The sequence below is a fragment of the Balaenoptera acutorostrata genome, chromosome 14, assembly GCF_949987535.1.
Source record: "Balaenoptera acutorostrata chromosome 14, mBalAcu1.1, whole genome shotgun sequence".
NCBI lineage: Eukaryota > Metazoa > Chordata > Mammalia > Artiodactyla > Balaenopteridae > Balaenoptera > Balaenoptera acutorostrata.
Genome location: NC_080077.1, coordinates 39,662,870 through 39,687,957, shown reverse-complemented (window position 1 = coordinate 39,687,957; position 25,088 = coordinate 39,662,870). Strand labels below are relative to the sequence as shown.

The 25,088-nt window shown below is 36.5% G+C and overlaps 1 protein-coding gene across 3 annotated transcripts in view; it reads left to right on the top strand.

The window, feature by feature from the left end:
* Nucleotides 1–25,088, top strand: part of CLVS2 (clavesin 2) — an 87,907-nt gene that overhangs the window by 13,209 nt on the left and 49,610 nt on the right. For all 3 annotated transcript variants that reach the window (XM_057528097.1, XM_007190788.3, XM_007190789.3), the window contains one exon: nucleotides 3,849–4,023. In XM_057528097.1, the coding sequence (XP_057384080.1) occupies nucleotides 3,849–4,023 (175 nt within the window). The remainder of the gene's footprint in view (nucleotides 1–3,848; nucleotides 4,024–25,088) is intronic.

The following is a 25,088-nucleotide window of genomic DNA, read 5'->3' as shown; positions in this document are numbered from 1 at the left end:
GGAGAATAGCAATGGTAGAGCTACTATAATTGGGATGTAAACCCCAAACATGAGCTTGTGAAATACTCATTGTAGCGACGTCTAATTTGTAAAATATAACAGTTCAAAAATAGTTCCAAAGAGAATAATGAAAGTAGGATTCCTGAAGACAGAAAATTCATAAAATGCTCCATTTCTTTGGAAGATATTTTGTGGACTTTGGCAAGATCTCATGTAATAATGTTCTGCTTAGGAATAACCTGCTGAGCTGCTAATGGTAGTAATGTGACATGTTTGACAACAGAGGATTGGAGTGTCAAGAGTGGTTTGTTTGTTTTTTTTTTTAAAGTAGAGGGAAGGATTTTTTTTTTTTAATTTATTTATTTTTGGCTGTGTTGGGTCTTCGTTTCGTGCGAGGGCTTTCTCTAGTTGTGGCAAGCGGGGGCCACTCTTCTTCGTCGCGTCCTCTCTTGTTGCGGGGCACAGGCTCCAGATGCGCAGGCTCAGTAGTTGTGGCTCACGGGCCTAGTTGCTCCGCGGCAGGTAGGATCTTCCCAGACCAGGGCTCGAACCCCTGTCCCCTGCATTGGCAGGCAGATTCTCAACCACTGCGCCACGAGGGAAGCCCCTCAAGAGTGGTTTTGACCTGCCTTTTGAATTCAGTTAGCTAGGATGTTTTTATGTTTCTTTTATTAAACTTATACATTAGTATAATTTATATAAAGATCACTTAATTCTCTTTTTGGAAGAAGATATTAAATTAAAAAACCATTGGTTAGATTTACTCTTGAAAACTTTGCAAACCTGCTTTTCTCTATTGACGATCCTGGGATTTGCCTTATTTCCTTTCCTTTGGAATAATGATATGTATATAAGTTTCTCTCTTGATTTGACACAGCTTTGGAAAAACCAAACTTAAAATGTGTTAGTTAAAACAAATTGCCCCTTGTTTTCAGCCCTACTGGTGCCATGGTTTATTCTTAATACATACAGTGCATCATTCTTCCAAAGCCGATTTCAGATTCCACTTTTACTTAAGGCTGTTTGGTATTAATGCTATTTGTCATTCTTATAGGAAATGTAAGAATGATCATAATGGGGGGAAGTTCTGAATTGGATTGTTCTAATTTTTAATTTTCTTAACTGTGATAATTATTATGAACTTCAGAAATCAAAGTGAATACTTTTTTAGAGGGGGTAGATCTAAATTTTAACCAGAACTATAGCCTTCCTGCTCCAACTTTCCAGTCTGTGTAGGTTTATAGGCTTTTGGTCACAATACTGTGTTAGGCCATTATGTTTAAAAAGGAGATGAGCCAGCCATGAAGTGACAGATAAAGGTATTCAGTCATTCATATTTCACAGATTTAAAGACAAGTAACAGAGCTCTACAAAAAATTTTACTCATGTGTTTATGTAGTATTTTGGGATGCCATCGCCTTAGGCCTATAAATACCCTGTATACTTTCCAGAGATTTAAAAATAATCTCTTGATCCTTGCCTTTCACAGTAGTAGTAAGCTATCTAAAGATTATCGTTAAGTTTTAAGTAAAATTTACAAGCAAGTATTCTTTAGTTCTGATTATACCCTGCCTAGTGCCCTATGTCTGTGGTTACCATTACAATAAAAAGTGTGCTATGTGTGTATTCCAACCAACATTTACTGAACACATGCTATATACCTAGCATTGTGCAAATGCTTTCACCTGAATCATGTCTTTGACTTCCCTTCCCATACCCCCTCCTCCCACCTTGCCACTGCCAGTGAGATGCAGTGAGATAATTATAGATACTCTCATTTAAGGGAACTAAGCCTCAGAATGATAAATCATTGACATGTCCAGGACCACACAGCTAATGAGGGACAGGAAGAGATTCCGTCTTGAAGTCTTCTGACACCACGTCCTTTGCTGGATTAATGCTGGGACCCTAAAGAGATTTTATTCCAAACTACTGATTTTACAGATGAGGAAATGAGGCCCAGAGAAAGTGAGAAATTGCCTGAGGTTTCACTGTTAATTATTCCTTCCTTTCTGAACTACTACACTTTCTCCATTCGCCTCCAAATGTTTTTAGAAGTCAAAATAGAACTACTCCCTCACATGTGCCACAGTCTCATGCATCTTCCTGGTGAGCCCATCGCTTCCACTGAATCCCAATGATTTCCACTCCTCATCCACCCCCCTCCCCACACCACCTCTTCCCTGAGGTCAGGATTTCTTTCTCTCGCTTTTCCCAGATACCTCCACCTGAATGTCTGAGCAGAAAAGTAAACTTGAAATGCAGGCTGCTAAAAATGGAAAATTGTTAACATCTTCCATAAATGTACTAATCCCTCTTGAAATGCTGGGATTCCCTCTTAGAATAATTATCTCATTTTCTTCTCAGCTCAGATTGCATTACCTCCTTCACTTCCTTGAACGTAGGATTGGTATGCTTTTGATTCTGGAATTTTCAATCTTGAGCTCTCTCCTGAGTTTGGAATTTACTTTTTCAAATGTTTACTTGATATATCTTTCTGGGTATACTACATGTTTCTCAAGTACAATGGATACTATTCCAAATTCCACATTTCCAGCCATCCTCAACTGTATCCTCTTTTTGCATTATTGATTTTGATGAAAGATTTTTACCATTTAATCAGAATGAAGCTAGAATCTGTGTGTCATCTTATACTCTTCCCTCAATCTTAGCCCTCACATTTAATTAAGTATTAAATTCTAAAAAATTTACCTCTAAAATACTTCTCAAATTTGGCTTCTTTTCTTCTTACTTCTGCTGCCTTCGTTGAGGCAGTGTCTTAATGTACAATTAGTGTCTTTGCACTCTAGTCTAGTTCCATTTTAGAAGAAAGTAAAGAGCATTTATTGGGTTTTTACAGTGTGCCAGGCACTGTGCTAAGTTGCAAGGTAGAAAAAGATAAAGTCTTGACCCCTAAATTTGGATGGCCTATGTAATAACAGACAGGTACATTTTCCCTTTTATTTTCATTGATTTCCCTTTCTTTCTGTCCATCCCACCTTTCCTTTTTCTTTTCTTTTCTTTTATCTTTATGCTATAAACTCAGTACAATTAAAATCTGTTGACACTTTCAATCATAACTGTTTACATATAGTGTTGTTTATTGATGAAACTCCTTCAAATCTCATTCTCAAATTTTCCACATGTGACGATATGAAACGTCAGTACTACTGAGAGCATTCTTGAGCTATTTAAAAGTACCATGCCTAGTATTTAGGGTTGTTGAAATGAGATTTTATAAACTCATAGGAAGGCCTAGAAGGAAAGGAAAAAGTTTTAAAATATGAAACAAATTGTAATGTGTTCAAAAGCATTGGAATTTGTTTTGGTAGAACGCATGTTAAATTCTAATATGTCCCCTGAGTATAGCGAATAAAGTAAACTTCATCTGAAAAGATTTTTAAACAAAATCATTTCCTTAAGATTCCTGATGTATTTTAAAAGGGAATTTTTAGGGCTTCCCTGGTGGCGCAGTGGTTGAGAATCCGCCTGCCAATGCAGGGGACACGGGTTCGAGCCCTGGTCTGGGAAGATCCCACATGCCACGGAGCAACTAGGCCCGTGAGCCACAACTACTGAGCCCGCGCGTCTGGAGCTTGTGCTCCTCAACAAGAGAGGCCGCGACAGTGAGAGGCCCGCGCACCGCGATGAAGAGTGGCCCCCACTTGCCACAACTTGAGAAAGCCCACGCACAGAAACGAAGACCCAACACAGCCAAAAATAAATAAATAAATAAATAAATAATTTAAAAAAAAAAAAAAGGGAATTTTTAGTATGCTTCACAACTTTCTATAGCTTCTACAAAAGTGGTTGTCAGATTTAATGCAGCGCTTTTCTGTTGCTGATAGGTACACACTGGTGGATATTTTGCGTGCCATCTTACTTTCTTTAGAAGCCATGATTGAAGATCCTGAGCTTCAAGTGAACGGATTTGTTTTGATCATAGACTGGAGTAACTTCACCTTCAAGCAAGCCTCTAAACTTACACCAAGCATGCTGCGCTTGGCTATCGAAGGCCTTCAGGTAATGATTTACAAATTACCCAGTTTCTCAGTCTCCCATGTTTGGCTTATCTGTGATAGAACAACAGAAGATCTTACGTAAGGAATAATAAAAGCACATTTAAAAAACTAGTTTTCAAGCACAAACACTAAAACACTAACTGGACAAAGGATCATAGAAGAAAAGCTAGAAGATGTGGGCCTTTCACTGAATGGAAGCTTGTGATACTTGGCACTAAGCCCTCACTATGTCTAAACATAAGTGCCAGTGATGATCTGGGATTTTTAGCTTGATAATCAGAACAAGCAACATCTTCTGGATTTTAATTATTAGCTATCTAGGCTTTTGTTTGTTTGTTTTTCTTTCCTTTTCTGTGTATAGTTGTTAATTAGCTAAATGTTTGCTTCATTGTTCCATTTAGTTGCCCAACAACTGTTGGAAAGCCAATCAATCATATGTTTTTTGGTATCTAAGATATGGAATCACTGTTTTGAATTACTTCTTTAGACTTAATTAGGGTTTTTTTTGCTTTTTTTTTTTTTTTTTTTTTTTTTATTGTGGAAGGGCCATGATGTGGAGTTGACAGAGGAATGGTGCATCTTCCAATGAATGACATTTAACTGGTTGGGAATTATAAAATGGAAAATCAGTTATTATTTAGTGGCATGTTATAAACCTAATATCGACGATTTCTTTTTAAGTTTTAAGGTGTCTTTTTTCTGCTCTCTGCTTTGCTTTATGCTACTTTATATATAATGTTTATGGAATAAAATTTAAATTCTTAAAAAGATTTGTAAATTAATTCTTAAGTGATGTTATTCAGTATTTATTCTCAGTATGTTCAACTTGCTTTTTAGAAGTTTGCAGCAGTTAGTTTTTGTAACGTTTATCACTGAAAATATCACAAAATAACTAATTTTATTGTTGTCATTCATTAGTCCAGGATGCTAGATTTTTTTTTTTTTTAAGTGGAACAAGCAGAATTATCTAGATCTCTGCTTCACAGTAATTTCTGACTGTGTCTGTAGGCACCTAAATTGAAGGATGATGGCCCGCTAAAAAAAAGGTCACTTCTCCAAGTAGCAGGACATCTTAACCAAACTGAATTCACAGTTTGGGTTTTGCCTCCGGAGTGAATAAGACACACTGATCCTTTTCTCTGATAGTCTTTCCCTGATGCAGACTTCCTGACTTGCTCTTGGTGAGTCAGCCTTGCTCCTACCTTATCTTGAACTACACTTTCTTTTTAACTCCATAGAGAGAGTTAATAAGAGTTGGGAGGGCACGGGGAAACACAGTGTTTGGAAATATGTGTATCATGTAGAATCAGTCCTAATTCTGCCCTCCTGCCATCAGCGTGTAAAGTGTTCTTCACTTTATAGAGAAAATTGGTTACCACCAACCATATTACTTAGCACAGAATGGTAACCTAGCCTTTTATAATCGTGATCCCAATTTAACTGGCATGAGGGGTCGTCTAGGCCTTCAGCATATGAAGAGCTGGAGAACTCATATTATTTCCAAAAAATTGAAAAAACCAAACACCTCAAGGATAGACTCAATATCTTGCTGTTTGCTGATTTACACACTTTATGGAGTCATTTAATAGTAATATGATAAGTCCTCGGTGGAGGAAAAAACTGACCACTTGGACATGTTGGGGAACTTCCCCATTACCCATGGCTCTGATCAGGACTTTTTTAAGTGCTGAGGGTCAGCCCCACAGGAGCTACAGCCAGATTAAAGCTCTGTGCTTGTGTTAGAGAGGGAAATGGTCCCCCTCCCTGCAGGGACCTCTGCTGAACTGCCTTGTCTCTATTCCCCACCACGGTCCCAAGCCCCTTTCCTCGCTCCCAGGACCCAGACTGAGTAAGAAGGGTTGATTCCTCCTCGTTGCCCATCGGGAAGCCACTTAAAAGAAGGGAGCTCCTCCTGGGAATAAATTTGACACGTTACTAACTTTTAAACTCATTTTTTTCTCTAGTTCAAATTAACTTTTAAATGCTCTATATCTATGTCTATATCTGTGTCTATGTCTATATCGATATCTATAAACAATGGTGATTCTGAATAGGAATATAAGATGTGCTAAAAATGTTCCATTGTGACAGGTGTGATTTCATATTTACTTTCATACTGAAGTAACATTTTCTGACTTTTCTAATGAAGACTCTTTTATTTTGCACTTACTATGTGAGAAATATTATTGTGTATTGATATGTTTCACGCAGAGCATGAATCAACTTTATTTTTTGAGATTAACAGGAAACCGTAAAGCGTTTGAAGTAAAGACACATATGCACAATTTTAGATTGTTAAACACAACTACCGCCATCACTAAGACCACCACCAAAACCACAATAATAAACCCCTTCCAATTAACCCAGTCAGGGAAATTAAGAGGTGAGAATATTTTTAATAACTCAGTGATAATTTATATCATGCTATCATTCTGCTATAATATGTTACTTTTATTTAGGCAAACAAAAAAATATCCTAGGGGATTAAACCAAAAGTAAGGAAAGCTACCAGTGGGTCTAGTGCCAGGGAGGAAACTTAATTTAATGATGTGTATTATTAAGGGATGTAACTGTGTTTTGAAGAGGGCCCATCTCTCTTCCTTTATACAGAGGTGACTGTATAACCTGTCTACCTGCATACACCAATCCCCTTTTTCCTCAAGTATTTTAAGTGACCCAGCTAGAGATAGCACCTTATACTTTGGATAAAAACACAGAGACCATTGCTGTAAGATCCACCTGTGATCACAGTAGAAGGCCAACTGAGAGACACTGTTGAAGGATGGAAACGGGCTATAGCGGCAGACAGACCTGGGTTTGGATGGCAGCCCTGCCACATATCAAATATTTGGGCAAATTACTTAACTTGTTTGGCTGTCAGTCTATTCATTTATACCAATTTTAAAGTATTACATTAGAAATAATACACCTTGCACTTAGCAGGTGATATTAATGATCAAAGTAATTGATGTGGGTAAGCTCATTTTTCAAGTGGCATTTTTTTTGGATGTGTGCTGGTTTTCTCACAATTCAGTGACTACCTAGGCTGTGAAGACTTAAAGAAGATTGACTTTGGGAATCTGAAAAATATCATATTTTGCTTTTAGTGCTCATACTATAGATACATAGATTCCATTTTTAAAAAATCACTTCACTTTCTGGTTAAATAGCATCTAGATATTTTCATGTTAGATGCCAAATAATATATTTTTTTCTTGTTGGAAGCCAAACAAAAAATGAGATTTTTTTCACCTGGTGAAAATTAATCTTTGTTTCTTTTGGGAGAAACTCCAGGCACAGTTGGAAAGGTGGTGATTGTGGAGATAGCTTTGGCCTTGAGGGAGGAGCAAGAGTTTGCTAAGGGAATAAGGACAGGAAGGGCATTTTGGGCAGGGAAACTTTAGGGGAGGTGACTTGAACAAACAGACAGCTATAAAGCATTGAAAGTATGTGATAAATCAGTTTCGATATGGCTAGAGTGAGAAATGAATTGAAACAAATGACCAGAGGTGATCTGGGAAAGGCAGGCTGAGACCTGGCCCTATGGGCTGGAGGAAGGCATGCTGTGTGGTTTGACCTGTGTACTCCAGACGTGGGGACACTTGGGACAGGAAAGTGACCTGGTCACTCTTCTTCTTTGGAAAGATCTGCTGGGTAGAAGAATTGACTTGGATCAAAGGAGAGTGGTTAGATATAGAGGACACCCAGACTACCCTGGAGGTACTTATATTGATCCCATTTTGTAGGACAGATAATGAAACTTCAGGGAGTTTAAAGACACTTACCTGAATTTTCTCAACTGACCTCAAGTCTTGAGTCCAGGTTGTCTGATTCCAAAGAATGAATGTCTTCCCTGAATCTTGTTGTTTCTGGTTTTTTGTTAATTAAAAAAATTATACAATTTTTTTTTTTTAGAAATTCACGTTCTTTTATTTATTTATTTTTTTATTTATGGCTGTGTTGAGTCTTCGTTTCTGTGCGAGGGTTTTCTCTAGTTGCGGCAAGTGGGGACCACTCTTCATCGCGGTGCGTGGGCCTCTCACCATCGCGGCCTCTCTTGTTGCAGAGCACAGGCTCCAGATGCGCAGGCTCAGTAATTGTGGCTCATGGGCCCAGTTGCTCCGCGGCATGTGGGATCCTCCCAGACCAGGGCTCGAACCCGTGTCCCCTGCATTGGCAGGCAGATTCTCAACCACTGCGCCACCAGGGAAGCCCAAAAATTATACAATTTTAAAGGTTACTTTCCATTTACAGTTATTACAAAATATTGGCTATACTCCCCATGGTGTACAATGCATCCTTCAGCCTATTTTACATCCAATAGTTTGTGCCTCCCATGCCCCCTTGTTGTTTCTGTTGTTTCCAGGGCTGTGCCTAAGAAAAAATGGGTAACCTCAGGTTAAAGTAACTTTCCTCCCCCATGCCCCAAATCCTCACATTTCAATCCAGATGAAATTTCTCTGTTGGGATAGTACAGTACTAAAATAGTCACAAATGGCTGACCTTGCACTTTTTTGGACACCAAGTGTCAGAACCATTTTCTTCTTCCCAGTGAGTGGTCTCTTTGAGTGACTACCAACCTCCCAGTTCCCTGTGATGAAGGACAAGGGCAAGGCACTTTTCTGCTAGCCAAAGAGAACTTTTATCCTCACAACCACAAGTTGGTAAGCCACTCATTATACCAATCCAAGGCAATTCTGTACGCTTTCTCTTTGCAGAATCTTCAAACATTTTTTTTAAATGAAAGGCATAAAAGATTTTTTACCAACACAATGCGGCTCCTTGACAGATAAGAGGCAACATCAGATATTTTCTGTGGAAATAAAGTATTCATTCTTAGTCGGAAGGAAAAGAGAAAGAGAAAATTGTCTTGCACCTTACAAGAATGTAATTGATTAGGGTAGTAACAGGAAGCATCTTAGAAAATCAATACAAGATTAAGTGGATGTGACTTGTTGACTCTAAGATATCTGCCTGGGAAGCCAATTAAAACATGAAATGTTTGGAAATACCTGGAACAGCTTAGACTGAATTTATAACGAAGCAGTATGCTTTTAATATTTTTTGGTTGCTGTTGCTCTATTTTAATATTTTTCTTATAAAATATTACCATTCTTAAAACTCTTTGGTAGTGAAAAACTCAAACTCTCTTATGAATCCAGAATCTCTTATTTGTGATTTTTTAAAACATATCCTGACCCTACCTCTGTTGTTTGTTGCCCTTTGGATGTATTTACCTGTTATTCCCCCTTAGCTCTGTTCTGCTGAGTCTCTGTGCTGTTGCTTTCACAATTTCACAGGAATCCCCAAACTCCATCTGCTGAAAAGTACGTAATGTAGTCAAGAGGTAGCTTGCTGACAAGGGGTTTGGCTGTAACAAAGAATTGAATAGCTCTTTGAATTGCTACCTAAGACTCAGATGTAGAGCCATCACAAAGTGCCTAAATCAGTGCCAGATATTGTAAGAGCCCTTAATAAATAGGACTTGTGAAAGAATAAAGAATATGTAATCAATTCACAGTACTTAATGCTGGCCCTTTCTTTTGACTCAAAGGTCCAGTGTTACTGCTGTTACACCAATCTGCTAGCTCTGAGAGCTCTGGTCATTCATGTGGAAGGCAGAAAGTGCTGCCACTACAAATTCTGGCTCTGACTGTTTGGAAGCCCAGTGCTACCTAGGGGATCTTGCCAAAAACAAAGGCCATGCTAATGACTTGGAATATCCCTGTCCAGGGCTAGCGGGTGAGGAGCGCCATTAACTTCAGTCTAGCGTTAGCTTATTCAGTCTTCCCGATCTTACCCACAGTTCCTGCTAGCTTTGAAATTGCACATGTGTGTGTACGTGCGTGTGTGTGTATATGTGTGTGTGTGTGTGTGTGTGTGTATGTAGGACAGTTATGGGAGAACATTAAAAAGGAAGTCAGTGAGATATTGAGCAAATTAGGCTTTCATAATAAGACAAAAGGACTCTGCTTTGCAACAGTGTTTTTTGCAATGGTTGTTAACCTACCAATAGTTTTCAGGCTTATAATGCTTCTGGCAATAGCAGAAACCTCTTGCATGCAAGCTGCCTTCTAAATTTAAGGCAGCATGATGGTGCATTGATGGTAGAGGTCTGAAACAATACCTGTCTTTTTGAAAATGAACACACGGACTCATGAACTGTATTTATTCAGACAGCCTGGAGGTGGGAGCATTTATTTCCACACTTTGTATGCACAGTCAGAACCATGTTGAGAAACAGTGACAAGGGCAGTGTGTAAAAAAAAAAGTGACATTTTGTTCATCACACGCATAGCTGTCTGAGCTAAGTGTGCTTCCTTTCAGTTGTTTCTTAACCTAAAACAAAATGAGTGAAAACCCTAAAGTTGCTTGATTTCATGGTATGAGAATGTGGCTTGGCTGAGAGGTTTAGTCCCCAGAAGTAGGGCGTTGGAAGTCTTTTTAAAATCTGACAATAGACATGTAAAAGCTATATATAATATTCAGTTCAGCAAGCAGGCTAAGGATTATATAAACTTTGCTAACAGGCCAGGTTAATTCTGCATATATATGTACATATATACACATACACATAACACATACATGTACCTACATACATGTGTATGTGCATATATCTCACTATTTTTTCTTGCATTAAAATTGCTTTTTTTTTTTGATTAGCAGCTAAATCCATTTAAAATGTCTAGTTATAGGAAGTAGCTGTCAACCTTGAAAAAAAAATAAAGAGATGAGTGCTCTAGGCTTACTTAACATACACTTACTGAATTAAAGTAAGGAGTATCAGTAATTATCCATACAATTTAATACCTGTACACTTTCAACCACTGAAAAGGAGACTAGCTATCATTTTTCTTCTAATAGCCAAATAATTTAAGCAACAAAAGGGAAGGAAGCAAATAATCTTTCTGTTTGAGTCATTGAGATAATGATAAATGGATAGAAAGTAACTACCTATAATGAAAAACTGAACAGCCATATGAGCTATTCTACATTTCATTTTATTGTCTATGTTAAGACAAGTCCTTAACTGGAGAACAAAAAAGATGAGTAACTGCAAGTTCTCTCTTATTCTTTTTATTAGCAATGTAAATGCATCTTGATATATTCTTCTCTCCCAGTAGAACTTCATTTTTTTCACTCTCTTCAAATCAAAATGGCAAAATGTGAACATTCATTTATCTTAAAAAAATTAGTTTAGATACAACCTTAAATAAGAAAGGAATCCTGCTGTTTGCAACAATACGGATGAACCTTGAGGACATTATGCTAAGTGAAGTAAGCCAGGCACTGAAAGATAAGTACTGCATGATCTCACTTACATGTGGGATCTAAAAAGTCAAATTCATAGTAACAGGGAGGAGAATGGTGGTTACCAGGGGTCGGGAGGTTGGGGAAATGGCGAGATGCTGGTCAAAGGGTACAACATTTCAGTTATAAGATGAATAAATCCTGGAGACCTAATGGACAGAATGGTGACTATAGTTAATAATAATGTGTTGTATACTTGAAATTTGCTAAGAGAGTGGATCTCAACTGTTTTTACCACACACACACATAAAAGAAGGTAATTATGTGAGGTGATAGATATGTTAGTTAGCCTGATTGTGGCAATTATTTTACAATGTATGTGTATACCAAAATATCATGCTGTATACCTTAAATATATCCAATTTTTGTCAATCATGCCTTGATAAAACTGGAAAAAATTAGTTTAAGACCCCAGTGCTATCAGATTTTCCTACAGATGTTGATAAAACTGACATGCTTATCTTTCAAATGTTTAGTCATTTCACCTTCATAAATGTAACCTCCTGGACATCTAAATCAAAATCTTTTGAAATCTCAAATTAAGGTGTCATTTTTGTTTTCTTAAGTTTTAAAATTCTGGTACCATATTGCCAGAATCTTGGAGGTGAGTGAGTCTTCTGTCCCATCCATGAGTAGCACTCTTGTTATATTCTCTTAAGATTGATCTGGAAATTAAAATACTCTTTATTCTTCATTTTAACTATTCTGAGGATTTGTTTTTAATGGGCTTAGTTTTCTTCATATCAGCAATTGGAGAAGTCACAATAAACTCATAAGAGGAATGCCCCCTTGTATTAATCCTGGGCTTCTATTTGATGCACAATTAAAAATAGTGTGTTTCTATGGCTTGAGGTCAACTGCAGTTTGAAAGGCCTCAGTCAGTTGGAATTTTAAGATGTGGGTGAGTGTGAGGTAGTTATATAAGGTAATGATAGCTGCTGTAACAAACAAATGAAAATGTGTGCATTTGCTCAACCATCTCACGGTGAAATCAAATAGGGTGCTTTGATCAAGCTTTGGTGCTTCTCCTAGCGAGTCAGTAACCCATGTTCCTTCCACTTTGTTGCCCTGCCGTTTTCTATGTGTGGCTTCCCGGGTCACTTTGGTCAGTTTCATTGCATTTCCCTATAAGGTGAAAAAGCATGGAGGATCACATATGATACATGTCTATGGGCCAAACCTGCAAACAGTGTACATTGTTTATTTGAATTTGAATTCTGTTGGCTAGAAAACTCAGTCAAGTCGACACCCATAACTATAAAGGAGATGAAGAAATGTAGTCTGTGATTCTAGGAAGAAGAGGAATGGTGGACACCTCGTCTTCTCCTTCACAATGCTGATTCCCTAAAATACCTATGATGACTCTTCTATCAGCTCTTTATAGCATGTTTGCTTATGTTCTCTGAAAGGAAGAGGTGATAATTAAACAGTGTTTCTAGAAAGTTTTATTCCAACATTTAAGCACAAAGAAATAAATGCAGTTTTCCTACAATCCATTCTGTGTACTTACTGCAATCTCTGTACCCGACTAGCTTTGCCTAGGTAGGGGTGCTGGCAATTTCTATGTACGTGGGTCACTATAGCTATATCCCCATAACAAAGGTAACACAGCTGTGATTCAATCAGTTCAGCGCTCCTAAGATCCCGATTTTAAAAGGAGAAAAATAGTAAATCATTCTTCTAGCATCTTAAGACTACATGTAAGACGTAATCTTAAATAGTGATATTTTTGTTGCTTTACCTTGAAAGTTAGAAATCCTCTGAATTGGGGATTTAGTTTTCATAAAATGAGAATATGACTTTTAAAAAAATTCGAGATTACCTACCTTGAGAAACTCCCCAAAAAAGAATACTAGCTGCTGAAACACTGAAAGGATTTCACTGTAAAGTCTTGTTGCATAGACTTAAAGACTGAAATCAATGTCAAATTTTAGGATGTAGAGTCCACCAGCTTTCACCATTTTGTCAATATCTATCAAGTGCTTTAAAAACCAGTTGAAGTATTACTTATTGTTTAGTCATCTAGTGAAAACATGCAAAAAGTCAATATAATTTTAGTACATAAATTAATAAAGTAAAAGTTATACTATCAGTACCTAGTTTTTCAATCATATTGTGTACTATAAGGAATCCACTTTCCTCTTGAAGGTATTCTAGGAGCTCTTTATTTCCTGTTATGACTTTTTCCTCTTGTTTATTAGGTCTGTATTAGAGCTGTCATTATAGAAAACTTTCAAATTTCATTCTTGTGTAATATTTGCTGTGTCTTAGATTTCCTTTCCTCAAGTCCTTGAATTCTTTTCTCTCTTTTTTGTTTTGTTTACATATATATATATATATATATATATATATATATATATATATTTTTTTTTTTTTTTCCACCTGAAGGAGTACGAGGGAGGTAAAGTTGCAGAACACTTGCATTCTCTAAAGTGTGTTTATTTTTTCACATCGGTTAATAGTTTTGTCTAGATATATGAATTCAAAATAATTTCCCTCAGTACTTTGAAATCATTATTTTATAGTTGTTAGGCATCCATTATTTCTGATAAGAAGCCTGGATTCAGACAAATTTTTGTTACTTTGTAGGTACCTGTAAAGGATTTTAGGATCTTTTTTCATCTTTGGCATTTACAAGCATGCATCTGGGAGAAGATCTTCTTGTGTCTACCACACCTTAATGAATCCTTCAGTTAGAAACAGAAACATTTTTGTTATTCTTTCCTTTCAATTTTTCTCTGATCCCTTTTCTGGTATTACTATCGCGTGGACATTGTATCTGTGGTCTTAATCCTCTGTGTAACATAATGTTTCTAGATCACATGTTTTTTAATTAAACTTTTCATTTTTATTTTGAAATTAATGTAGATTCACATGCAGTTGTAAGAAACAGTGCAGAGAGATCTCATATATGTTTTCCTCAATGGTAACATCTTGCAAAAATATTGTGCAATCTCACAACCAGGATATTAACATCGATATAATAGGGATGAAACTCCTGGCTACGTACTCAGTCTTCTCTTACATGACCCTGGTGGGGGCTGGGATACCTCATCACAGCTTGATGAGGGTGCTTTCATCCTTAGCTGGTGTGGGTGGGAGTGAGGTCACATGTTTTTGTTTTTGTTTTTTTCTTTTCCTCTAGTGCTTGGCTGGAGTAGAGTAGTTATTGCCTAAACATTTTGTGTGTTGCTAGTATGCGTCTTTCCTGGTCCTTTGGCCAGTGAGAGCAAGCTTTAGTTAGGGCTCTTTTGTCTGTGCCCGTTTCCAGTTGCCAGTTTCCTGAGCTATAAATCGGGGATACCTGAGGCAAAATCAAGCCCAGGGAATGTGCCAGTATTTTATTCTTTGGGTCCCAAAGTCTCTAGCTGGTCTGCCTTTTTCTTTTCACCATTTATAGTCTTCTTATGTTTGTTTTATGTATACTGCCCAGGTTTTTTAGTTATACTTCATGAGAAGAATAGGGAAAAGTATGATTTGATTATTCTGTCTTTCTGGAAGTGGAAGTTAGAACCACATGTATTTTTCATCTTCTAAAATTTTATCAAATATCTGCTTTAATAAAGTTACTCTGCCTCATTTAGTTTTCAGTGTTGTTGTAAATTTATTATAGTTTGTACTGTTTACTGTCATTTAAATTTGTGGAGGAAGGTGAGGAAATTGTGCTTATTCAGTCTGCCTTATTGACTTGGAAGCTCCTTAACTCCTTAAAGCCAACCATTTTCTAGTTTATGACCACAAGACGATAGAAATGAGGGTCATGAGCCATCATTTTTATCTATAGATAATGATCTAAGGGAGAAATTCTTCTTCTTTTATGTAGTAATAGCTTTTATTATTATGTTCTTTAAATCCCCAGAGATATTTTTCTAGGATTAAATATGGAGTAAATTTATTTCCAAAAACCCAAAAATATTCCAAGAGATATACCCATAATTCTTTGCAAATCATTATGAACTAAGACTCTAAAGCTTAGAAAACCATGTTTATTTTCAAGTAAGATGAAATTCAGGCAGATAGGCAATTTTATCACTTGGTTTTAAAAGAAAACCTCAAAAAGATGCTACCAGTCAGACCATTGTCTCTCCTAAGATGGCTAAGAAAAGCACATTCTACCCCACATAAGACAACGAAGGGTTGCAACAGAACTGGTAAACAAACTCCATTTAGTGGTATTTGAGGCCTACTGTCTCAACAGGGAGTAGATAATCAGCACCATAATGGGTTACTACTATATGCTAAACTTAGAGCTATAATTTATTCAGTGAAAGGAGGGTAAACCACTCTGCTGTAAATCATAACAGGCTGTTTTCTAGTTTCATAGATATTTGGATCTGGAAAGTGCCTTAACTCAGAAAAGAGCTAATGTGACTTCAATGTTGCATAGAAACCATCAAAGTAGGCTTAGGCTGAATTGAGCAGCACCACGGAGAGCTCCCAGAAATTCCATTGCTGAGGTTTGTCTTTTCCTCTTTGCAGTTCTGGTTTTCTCTTGTCATCACTGCCTTTACAGCAAGCCCCTCTACCTCTTAGAATAGGTCACAGTACTCACAGAAGTAGAGGTTTCCTTCATTTTCCCTGAGTCTCATAGTTTCTATGTTTGAGTCAAGGCTACATTTTTCACGTGGTCCAAGGATTTCCTTTTAAGGCTTTCCCTTTATTATTTAGCTCCTGTTTTTTTGGAATTGTTTACTGGAAACTCATGTATCAGCATTGGAATTAGAACTATCGCCTCTCTTTCCTTTATTCTTGGAATCTTCCCATAAGTTATTTATATCCTAATTTTAAAAACACAAAAACATTCCTAAGTTGGATAGAGGGTAAGAGAAATGACACTGTGACTTGTGTTTCATCATAAGGCCATGTAAGGAGGAAGGAGATTTTCTTCTTTCACCCACGAAAACTGCTAGGAAAGTCATGGTTTGATTATATGCTTTCTTCATAAAGAGGTATTTGGACAAAAATTATATAGGATATAGTTGAAAGCAGAGTTGTCTCTCCCCTGACAAGTGCTAGAATAGGTCAGACTTTAGAAGCAAGCATTCCTGGGCTTAAGTCTTGTCTCAGCCACATCCAGATTTCAGCTTTAGATAGACTACTTAACTGATCGCGGTCATTGTTACCACATATAAAATGGGAGTGACATATTCCACCTGGTGTTATTTTGAGGATTAAACAAGATAACAATATGAAAGAGATTGGCATGATACCTAGTCAGAGAAGTCACTTGGTTACTGTCAGTCCTGCCCATGCACTTCTTCCCTGCCCCATGCTGGAGAAGATAATATAAATAAACTATGTAACAAGAAGATTACGTCTTTAGGACAAAATACAGTGGTTATATAATATAATTAATCAACCTAACTTGGCAGATCATGCAAAACTCACCAACTAAAATTAGGTGGGAAGAAAGTCTCCCACCCCCTTTTTCTGAAAATAATGCATCTTTTAAGAAATTAAGTGGGTAATTTTCTCTTTGAAGTTTATAGTCACTACATTTGTTCTTCCAAGTTGTAAGATAATGGTTAAATGTGATTATAAAAAGTATTGTGATTTATAACATGTGGAACTCATTGCTTTGTTCCTAGGATGTAAGACTTTGGGGATTTTCACTCTTGGGAATATCACAAATATTTTCTGTTGAAATACATGAAGAGACTTGTATTTACATGATTAATATACATATCTCTCCTCACTGTTTTCAACTAGATGAAAACTTTCTCAATGGCAAGATAACAGTTCCGCTAAATAACTCACCAATTGGCTGGCAAGGAGGATCATATCATTGGTCCTGGGTGGACTAAAAGCATTTTATAGACCTGCAATTCTTAAAACTTTCATAGTGGTGAAATAGGGTGGGATACTCATGGGAGAACATACACTGGAGAGTGCAATATCTAAGACATGTGAAAGCTGCAGGGGAAGTAGTAATCAAAAGGACTATGGTAAAGAGACCTGGTACATTAGAGAAACTCAGTGAAAGGATTTCCTGAACAATGGGGATGACAGGATTCAGAAATACTGCTGGCTAGGTGATGGCATTTAAACACCAGAAGTATGTTGGGTGCAGTTATTATAATGAGTGGCAAGGTCGGAGTGGCAATCATAAGGGCCTGGCCCTAAGGGAGCTATGGATATGGTTATTAAACATGGTGTTCCTATGGGAAAGAAAGATAGGACGACAATAAATGTTGCTTAAAATATTAAATGAAAAAAAAGAGAAAAGGAATGAAGGCAGATATCCAAATATAAAGTTAGAATATTACGCCTAGTTTCCTGACCTGAGATAGTTCTCAGACTCAGAATCCATGAGCTGAAGGAGAATATAGATCCTTGTGAGAAAGAACCCTGCAGCACCAGCATGTTTCTATGATGGATGATCTTTCAACTGCTAGGAGTAATGTTTGCAAAGAGTTTGTGATAATATGGGCAATGATTATTAATAATCTTAAGTGTGTGTGATAGAAACGAATGTATGAAAATATGATCACATTTATGTTGATAATATGTTAAACAAAGAGGAGAAGAAAATGCACTGGAACGTAAGCAATGATTATATGAGAGTTGTAGGACTGTGGAGAAATTTTCCTTTTCCTACTTTCTGCATTTTACACATTTTACCATTGGGAACATAGTATTTTTATCATAAAAATTTTATTTCAAGTAGTCATGATGATATACAGTAGAAAATAAAGCAAATTATTTAACAAATAAGTATACAATGTGCCGTGTTAAAAAGGTTAGCTTCTATTTTAAAGTGATGTTAACATAGTCTGATGAGAAAATTAATAGAATCAGGCAGCTGCAGCTGCTCATCTTAAGAAAATTATGCAGTGCTAACACATATAGCTGTGATGGGTCACATTTGGGAACCACAAAGGAAATTTACAGCAAGACCTAGGAAAACAGAGTCAGTGGAAATGTAAATATGCTAAAGATCAGACATCATGCTGCATGCATCATGCAGACAACATGCTTTAAAAAGCATGTTTTATGAAGCTACCAGGCTGATATATAATCCAAAATATTATGCTAATATACCTGGTATGAACTAACCAGTGTTTGGTAAGAGAAAAGAAGGAAGTTGAATTGTTAAACAGCCATCAATAAGCCCCATTTAAAAACATTTTTATGCAAATCTGAATAAGATAGCCATCGATGAATTAAGTAAAAGACAGAAAGTGGACATAAATTACACCTTATAAAGACAATCATGCTTTTAAACAGTACATCTTATTTCTGCCTACCAGTCATATCCTTATATTATTAAAATTGGTTCTATAAATGGAAAAATAAATTTTTACAGACAGAAATTGTTTAATAGTTCAGAAGGAGTTGTGGTGTGTGGACTAAAATGCTATAAATGTTTTACGTAAGAGTTAAAGATTGAGCATGTCTTCAAAGGTGACATGATTTGGTATATAGAGACACATAGGGAGGGAAACAGTGCAGCTAAGTATAGAGCGAAAATTCATACGTTGCATTTTGGATATGTTATAAGTCTAGGCAGTCTCATGTGACGAGTTGATGTAAGGTAGACAAGAAAGATACACTGGAGAAATCTGATAGGTTGAGGTCAAAGTGGGATGGACTTTGAATTTAAACTGTATTTTATGAAGACTGGAGAATCAATGAGTATTTTAAGTCAGAGAACAAATCATGGAAAATGGCCAATTGAAAAACTAATGTGATGTAATTCATTTGTTCATGACTTGAGCCCACCAATATCTATTGAGTGGGATAATCTTAAAGAAAAAAGTTGGAAAAGTGGGAATTTAGGAGACAATTTTATAGCAATCCAGCCCAGAGATGCTGAAAGTCTGCATTAGTTCAGGCCAAGTGATATGAAAAAGAAGGGGAGAGTACTTTTGTCTGTGTCCTTTCCAATTCACATTTTTTCCCTATTCTCCTTTAAATCTTTGTTACCTCTCACCTTTCTCCAAAGGTAAATCAGTGGCCCTGCCTCCAACTGGACCCTGTCCAGTTCCTCCTCAACATGGACGTGGTAATCACAGTTGTCTTTCTAAAACATGATCTAGTCACCAGACACTCTCCCCCAGCCCATGTCTTTGCTCACATTGGTCTCTTTGAACAGATGAGAAGTAAGGGTTTTGGCATGCTCCATAGACCTGGAGCTTGTCAGGCTTACCTTAAATGAAACAAACCAGAGGTTTTGACGAGACAGCGGTTTGGGACCTGAATTAGAATTCCATCCGGTTTGCAGGGCAGAAATAGAGACACAGATGTAGAGAACAAACGTATGGACACTAAGGGGGGAAAGTGGCAGGGGTAGGGGGTGGTGGGATGAACTGGGAGACTGGGATAGACATGTATACACTAATATGTATAAAATGGATGACTAATAAGAACCTGCTGTATAAAAAATAAATAAAATAAAATTCAAAAAAGATACTCTTAAAAAATTACATTAGTTGTTACTCATGGTAAAGCCTTTGTGGAAAAGATTTTCTTGAAAAGGTTTATACTTTCATTTGCTCAACATCTGATGATAAATTGTATTTATGATATTGAATGTACAAAAAAGCGCATTTTGTTTTATAAGACTTTTTAATGAATTAATTTTCTTCTAAAATCTGATCAAATGTTGGTAAATTATAAACAACTATTCACATATTTTAAATATTTAAGGGTTACAGATTCATGACTAGATTCTTCTTTTTCCTGTAGACTTTCTAGACTAATACTAAGTACAAGTGAATGGAAAACCAAGTATTAAAATAACAGAGAGCAACCTAATGTGATCTTTCGTATCTAATTAGGATGCTATTTCTTGACATTTTATGTCATTCTGTATTGGGCTCTTGACCATTCTATATATATCTAAATTAGTTTCAGCAGGTACACAACACAGGAGCACATTCTATGTCAGATGCTGTCATGAAAAGCTTAGAGTAGACGTGGCTAGAACCTTTAGAATCTTAGCATTTGAAGGAAATGTAGAAGTCACACAAGCCATCTTATGTAAGAATTACTTCTGTGGTAGTCTTAAGAGATGATTCTGCAGCTTCCGTTTATACACAATCTGAGCCTGCTAGCGCAGCACCTCAAAAGGCAGTCCTTTCCATCTCTGAGTTTGGCAACAAAGCTCTTAAATTCAGCTAAAATCTGCTTCTGAATCTTGCACCCATTGGTCCTTATACCAACTCATGAAGACAGGATCAATGCTACTGCACCTAGTACCTGGCCCTTTACATAACAATATTTCAAAAACATAGAGTGCTGTCCCTTTGAACATTTGGAGCTATCTGATATTTTTTATTTTATGATTTTCTTCTCCAAATACCAATGGCCTGTTCCTCCATCCTTTCTCTCATGACCAAGTTTCTAAATAGTGTATCATTCTAGTTTCCTTCTTCTAAATTCAAAACATTTTTTTTTCAGTTTATCCCCAAGTAAAAAAATAATTACTCCACATGTGTTTGGATCAGTGTGGCAAATATTTCCCACCATTAGTAAAGTATATTATTAAATAGCCAAAGATGATGTTAACTTAAAATCGCAAATGTTCTGTAAAAGTGCAAATAACATACTAAAGAGGGAGAAAGGAAAGGGCAGTTATATTTTACTTAAGGAAAGGATTAAGAAAAAAGGTATCCGTAGAAGGCCCTGGAAGGATTTTGAGAGAAGGGAAATGCATCATTAAAAGCATTACATGCTGAGGGACAGTTAGGGGAAAAAACAGAGATGAATATGTACATGATGTACATGATGGGTATTAGCAAGTAGATTAATTTAGTTGTATATTAGCATTCATGAAAAAGTAAAGTAGGAAATAAGGTTGCAAAAGTTAATTGATACCAATAGTATAAGGTCATGAATGCTACTGTAGAGTTCAAATTTTTTTCTGTGGGTGATCAGTCAAGTTTTTGACTTGACAGGAAAAGTATATTTTAATAGAAAATCTAGTGGACCTGTTATAAAGGATGGGTTAAACAGAGGGAAACACTGTAACAGTTGCAACATGCTGTTGGTTCACTTAAGCATATCATCAACTGTACTTACAGCAAATACTGTCTGATGATGGGATTCACAGGTAGCAAGGAACCTGTGTATTAAAACACGGATTGATGAGGCAGTTTTTGTTAAAACTACTGTGAGAATAGTTCTCATGAATCGTCTTACATGGAGAAGGCTATTGGACTTGAAGATGCATCATCCTTACTTAGTGAAATGCTCATAACCTCTGTACACCAGACCTTTAGCGAGCCGTACAGAGAGCCGAGTCAAAGCTCTGTCACAGCTCTGCAATGCCGACTGGAAAAAGGCAGGAAGTTACAGTTTATCACCATCACACTCTTGCCTTATAATATCCCAATGTCTCCTTTTATGTCATTTTTTTTCTTATTTCTTTGAAATAGGCTTTTAAATAGGCTGTTAATAAAAGTGTGTACATTTAGTTCTTTTCTTGTTCAATTCTATCTGTGTCTGATCTTTGATCTCTCTCTGGTCTTTGATGTCATCTCTGGTCTTATGGAGCTATTATAAGAGACAGATAAGAGACTGGATTCTTGAATTCTTTGTGTAATATTTAATCTCCAGTGGAGTCCCAGTTATCCAAGAACCTTATCTCAGGTTCTGTTTTAATGTTCTCAGCACTATGGGAGAGAGAAGCAGGAACAAGTCATGTTGAAGTCAAGCTTTATGCCACCTAAAACTATATGTTCTTCAGACTCATATATGACTGCTTAGAGAATTGCTCACTCCCTGCTAGCTAAGCGTAAAGGTCAGCCCTGTCCTCAGTAACATTTTCTTTAGATCTGCTTCCCTTTGTCTTTTTTTCATAGCTCCAAACTGGACTTTGCTGTCCAGGTAGTATTGGAGTGGAACCAAGGTGGGCGGATCCAAATGACACCACATGCTTTCTTCTTCACGTTAATATCTGAGACTAAAACTTGCTCTGCCAAGCTAGATGGAGTAAATCCTAGGGCCTTAACTGCTACTTTGCTTGCTACGCATTAGGACGGGGTTGAAATCATTTTCTTTTTTTTTTTTTTTTTTTTAATAACCGTCTTCCATCTCTCCATGTCTATATTAGAGGGAAACTCCTATTTTTTTTTTATTTTATTTATTTATTTATGGCTATGTTGGGTCTTCGTTTCTGTGCGAGGGCTTTCTCCAGTTGTGGCGAGCGGCGGCCACTCTTCATCGCGGTGCGTGGGCCTCTCACTATCGCGGCCTCTCCCGTTGCGGAGCACAGGCTCCAGACGCACAGGCTCAGTAGTTGTGGCTCACGGGCTTAGTCGCTCCGCGGCATGTGGGATCTTCCCAGACCAGGGCTCGAACCCGCGTCCCCTGCATTGGCAGGCAGACTCTTAACCACTGCGCCACCAGGGAAGCCCTGAAATCATTTTCTAAGGAGAATCTTAATCCTGCCTGAAAGGTTATCATTCAGCTTGTCACAGAGTAGGGGAAGGATGAACTTCTGTTGTGTTAGGTGTCTCTATTAGGCCACCTCTAAAAGTTGCTTGTTTTCACAAGCAAATGCCAATTCTAATTCCAGCTCACATGTCTACTCACAGATCTGATGAACTTCTAAGTGACTATTTCCAGAAGATTTTCAGGGATTATAACTTCAAATTCTGCTGCTAAAACACCCAGGGATATATCTGTAGTAACTAGTACTACATATACCTTACTGCATTAGTCTCATTATTGAGAATCTTGGTCTTATTTTTCCTTCTTTTATACTTAACTCCATTTAAAAATATTATATCAAGATATTTACTTCTTCATAAAAAATAAAAGAACTTATAACTAAAAGTAAAAGACCTTTTCCCACTATTCACTGCCAGTATCTTATAGTCGTCTTTTCATAACATTTACTCATGAAATTCTTTTTATTCCTTTAAAAATCATTTTTCTTTTAGCCCAGTCGTTTTCTCTTCTAATTTTTCTAATTGCTTTCTAGTTTTGCTGCATGACTATCATCCTGTATTGTTTTTCAGTGAATTCCTGGTTTAAATCTACTGTTTCTTGTTTAAAATATCTTTCTTCTTGTTTTCATGCCCATCTATATTGCCTCTGTTTTATTCATTAGACTTTTAAATCCTTCAACTATTCTAAAAATGCTTTGAAATAATTTATGTGATCATGTTTTTTTTCTCCACTCCGCTCACTATTTATGGTTTCATTTTCTCAAAAAATTGCCTTTCCCATCATTTTAATGAAGTCTCAGGAGTAAGGGAGGCAAATGCACATGCTCAGTCTGTCATTTTAAATCAGAAACTACTCATTTACTTTAAAATAAAGTTTTGCATCATTGTAAGCCACCAAAATGCTCTCTGGTAAAACATAGAATATAACATTTTTATTTCAACTAAATGGCAAAATCCATGGGTGGCAGAGATGGTATCTTACTCACCATCACTAAGGGAATGGCAAAAAGTGGGGCTTAACGAATGTTCCTTAAATACATATATCATCAATAACATGTGAAGCTCTTTTTTGCTTAAACTAAGAAAATGATAAAGGTGTGTGTTGGCTGTAGAGTGACTGAAGCAGTGTCACTGCTACAGGAGTATGTGCAGTATTTTCTTAGTACGATACTTAACTCTAATATTCAAAATTTGGTCTCTTTCTCACTAATAGACAAAAAATTATATCAGAGTGGACTAAGAAGTAGATTTGAAACTATGGTAGAGTCCATGCTCACCTTAACTAACAACAGTTTGATTAGAACTTTAATCCTTTAAATTTTTAAACTTTCTGTGTCTCAGTTTTCTCAGTTATAAAATTAAGATCATGTAATGACAGACTTGTCCAAGAGGCTATGGGCATTCTGTATATCATAAACACCAAAGTTTTATTTGTTGTCTGTTGTTTCTTTATCTATGTCAGAATTTTTAAAAAAATTAATTATTTCTCAGTTGTACATTTTTTCCTAGTAATTTTTCTCAACCTTTAGATATGTATTTTTTATTCAGGTTTGGGGTTTGTTTTTTTCATGTTGGCATAGTAATCTTTTTTTTTTGCTTTAACAGAAACATTTCAAACTAACATTATTTGGCTCATGAAATTGAAAGGTATAAAATGGCAAGTTAATTTTCAGCTTTTTCTAGGGATGGAATTGTTTCCTTAAAAATCAACTTTTATTTATGTTTCAGAGAACAACATAGTGATATATTTGGAAAATAGTTTTAATTTACATCTTGAGAAGAAGTAGATTTTGTTCTTTTTGTGTCAAATTTATATAGCCACAGTAATATTAGATATAAATATTAGAATGTTGAACTGGTAGAGGGATAAATAGAAAAATGGAGCAAAATAGAGAACCTAGAAATAGACTTACACAGATATGCCCTGGTTTTTAACAGAAATGTGAGAGCTATTCGGTGGAGGAAGTATAGCTTTTTCAACAAATGATGCAGGAAGTAACTGGACATCCATAGGCAAAAAAATGAATCCTGACTTAAACCTCAAACTTTATGCAAAAATTAACTCAAAATGGATTATGGAATTAAATGTAAAACACAAAACTATAATTTCTAAAATATCAAAGAAAATCTTCAGGATCTAAGGCTAAGAAAAGGTTTCTTAGACTTGATGTTGAAAGCACAATCTATAAAAGAAAAAAAATAAATTGAACCTCATCAAAATTAAAGAAATACTTACTCTGTGAAACACCCTGTTTAAAGGATGAAAAGATAAGCTACAAGCAAGGAGAAAATATTTGCAAACCACATATCCGAGAAAGAACTTTTATCTAGGAAACAACTCTTAAAAAGTCAACATTTG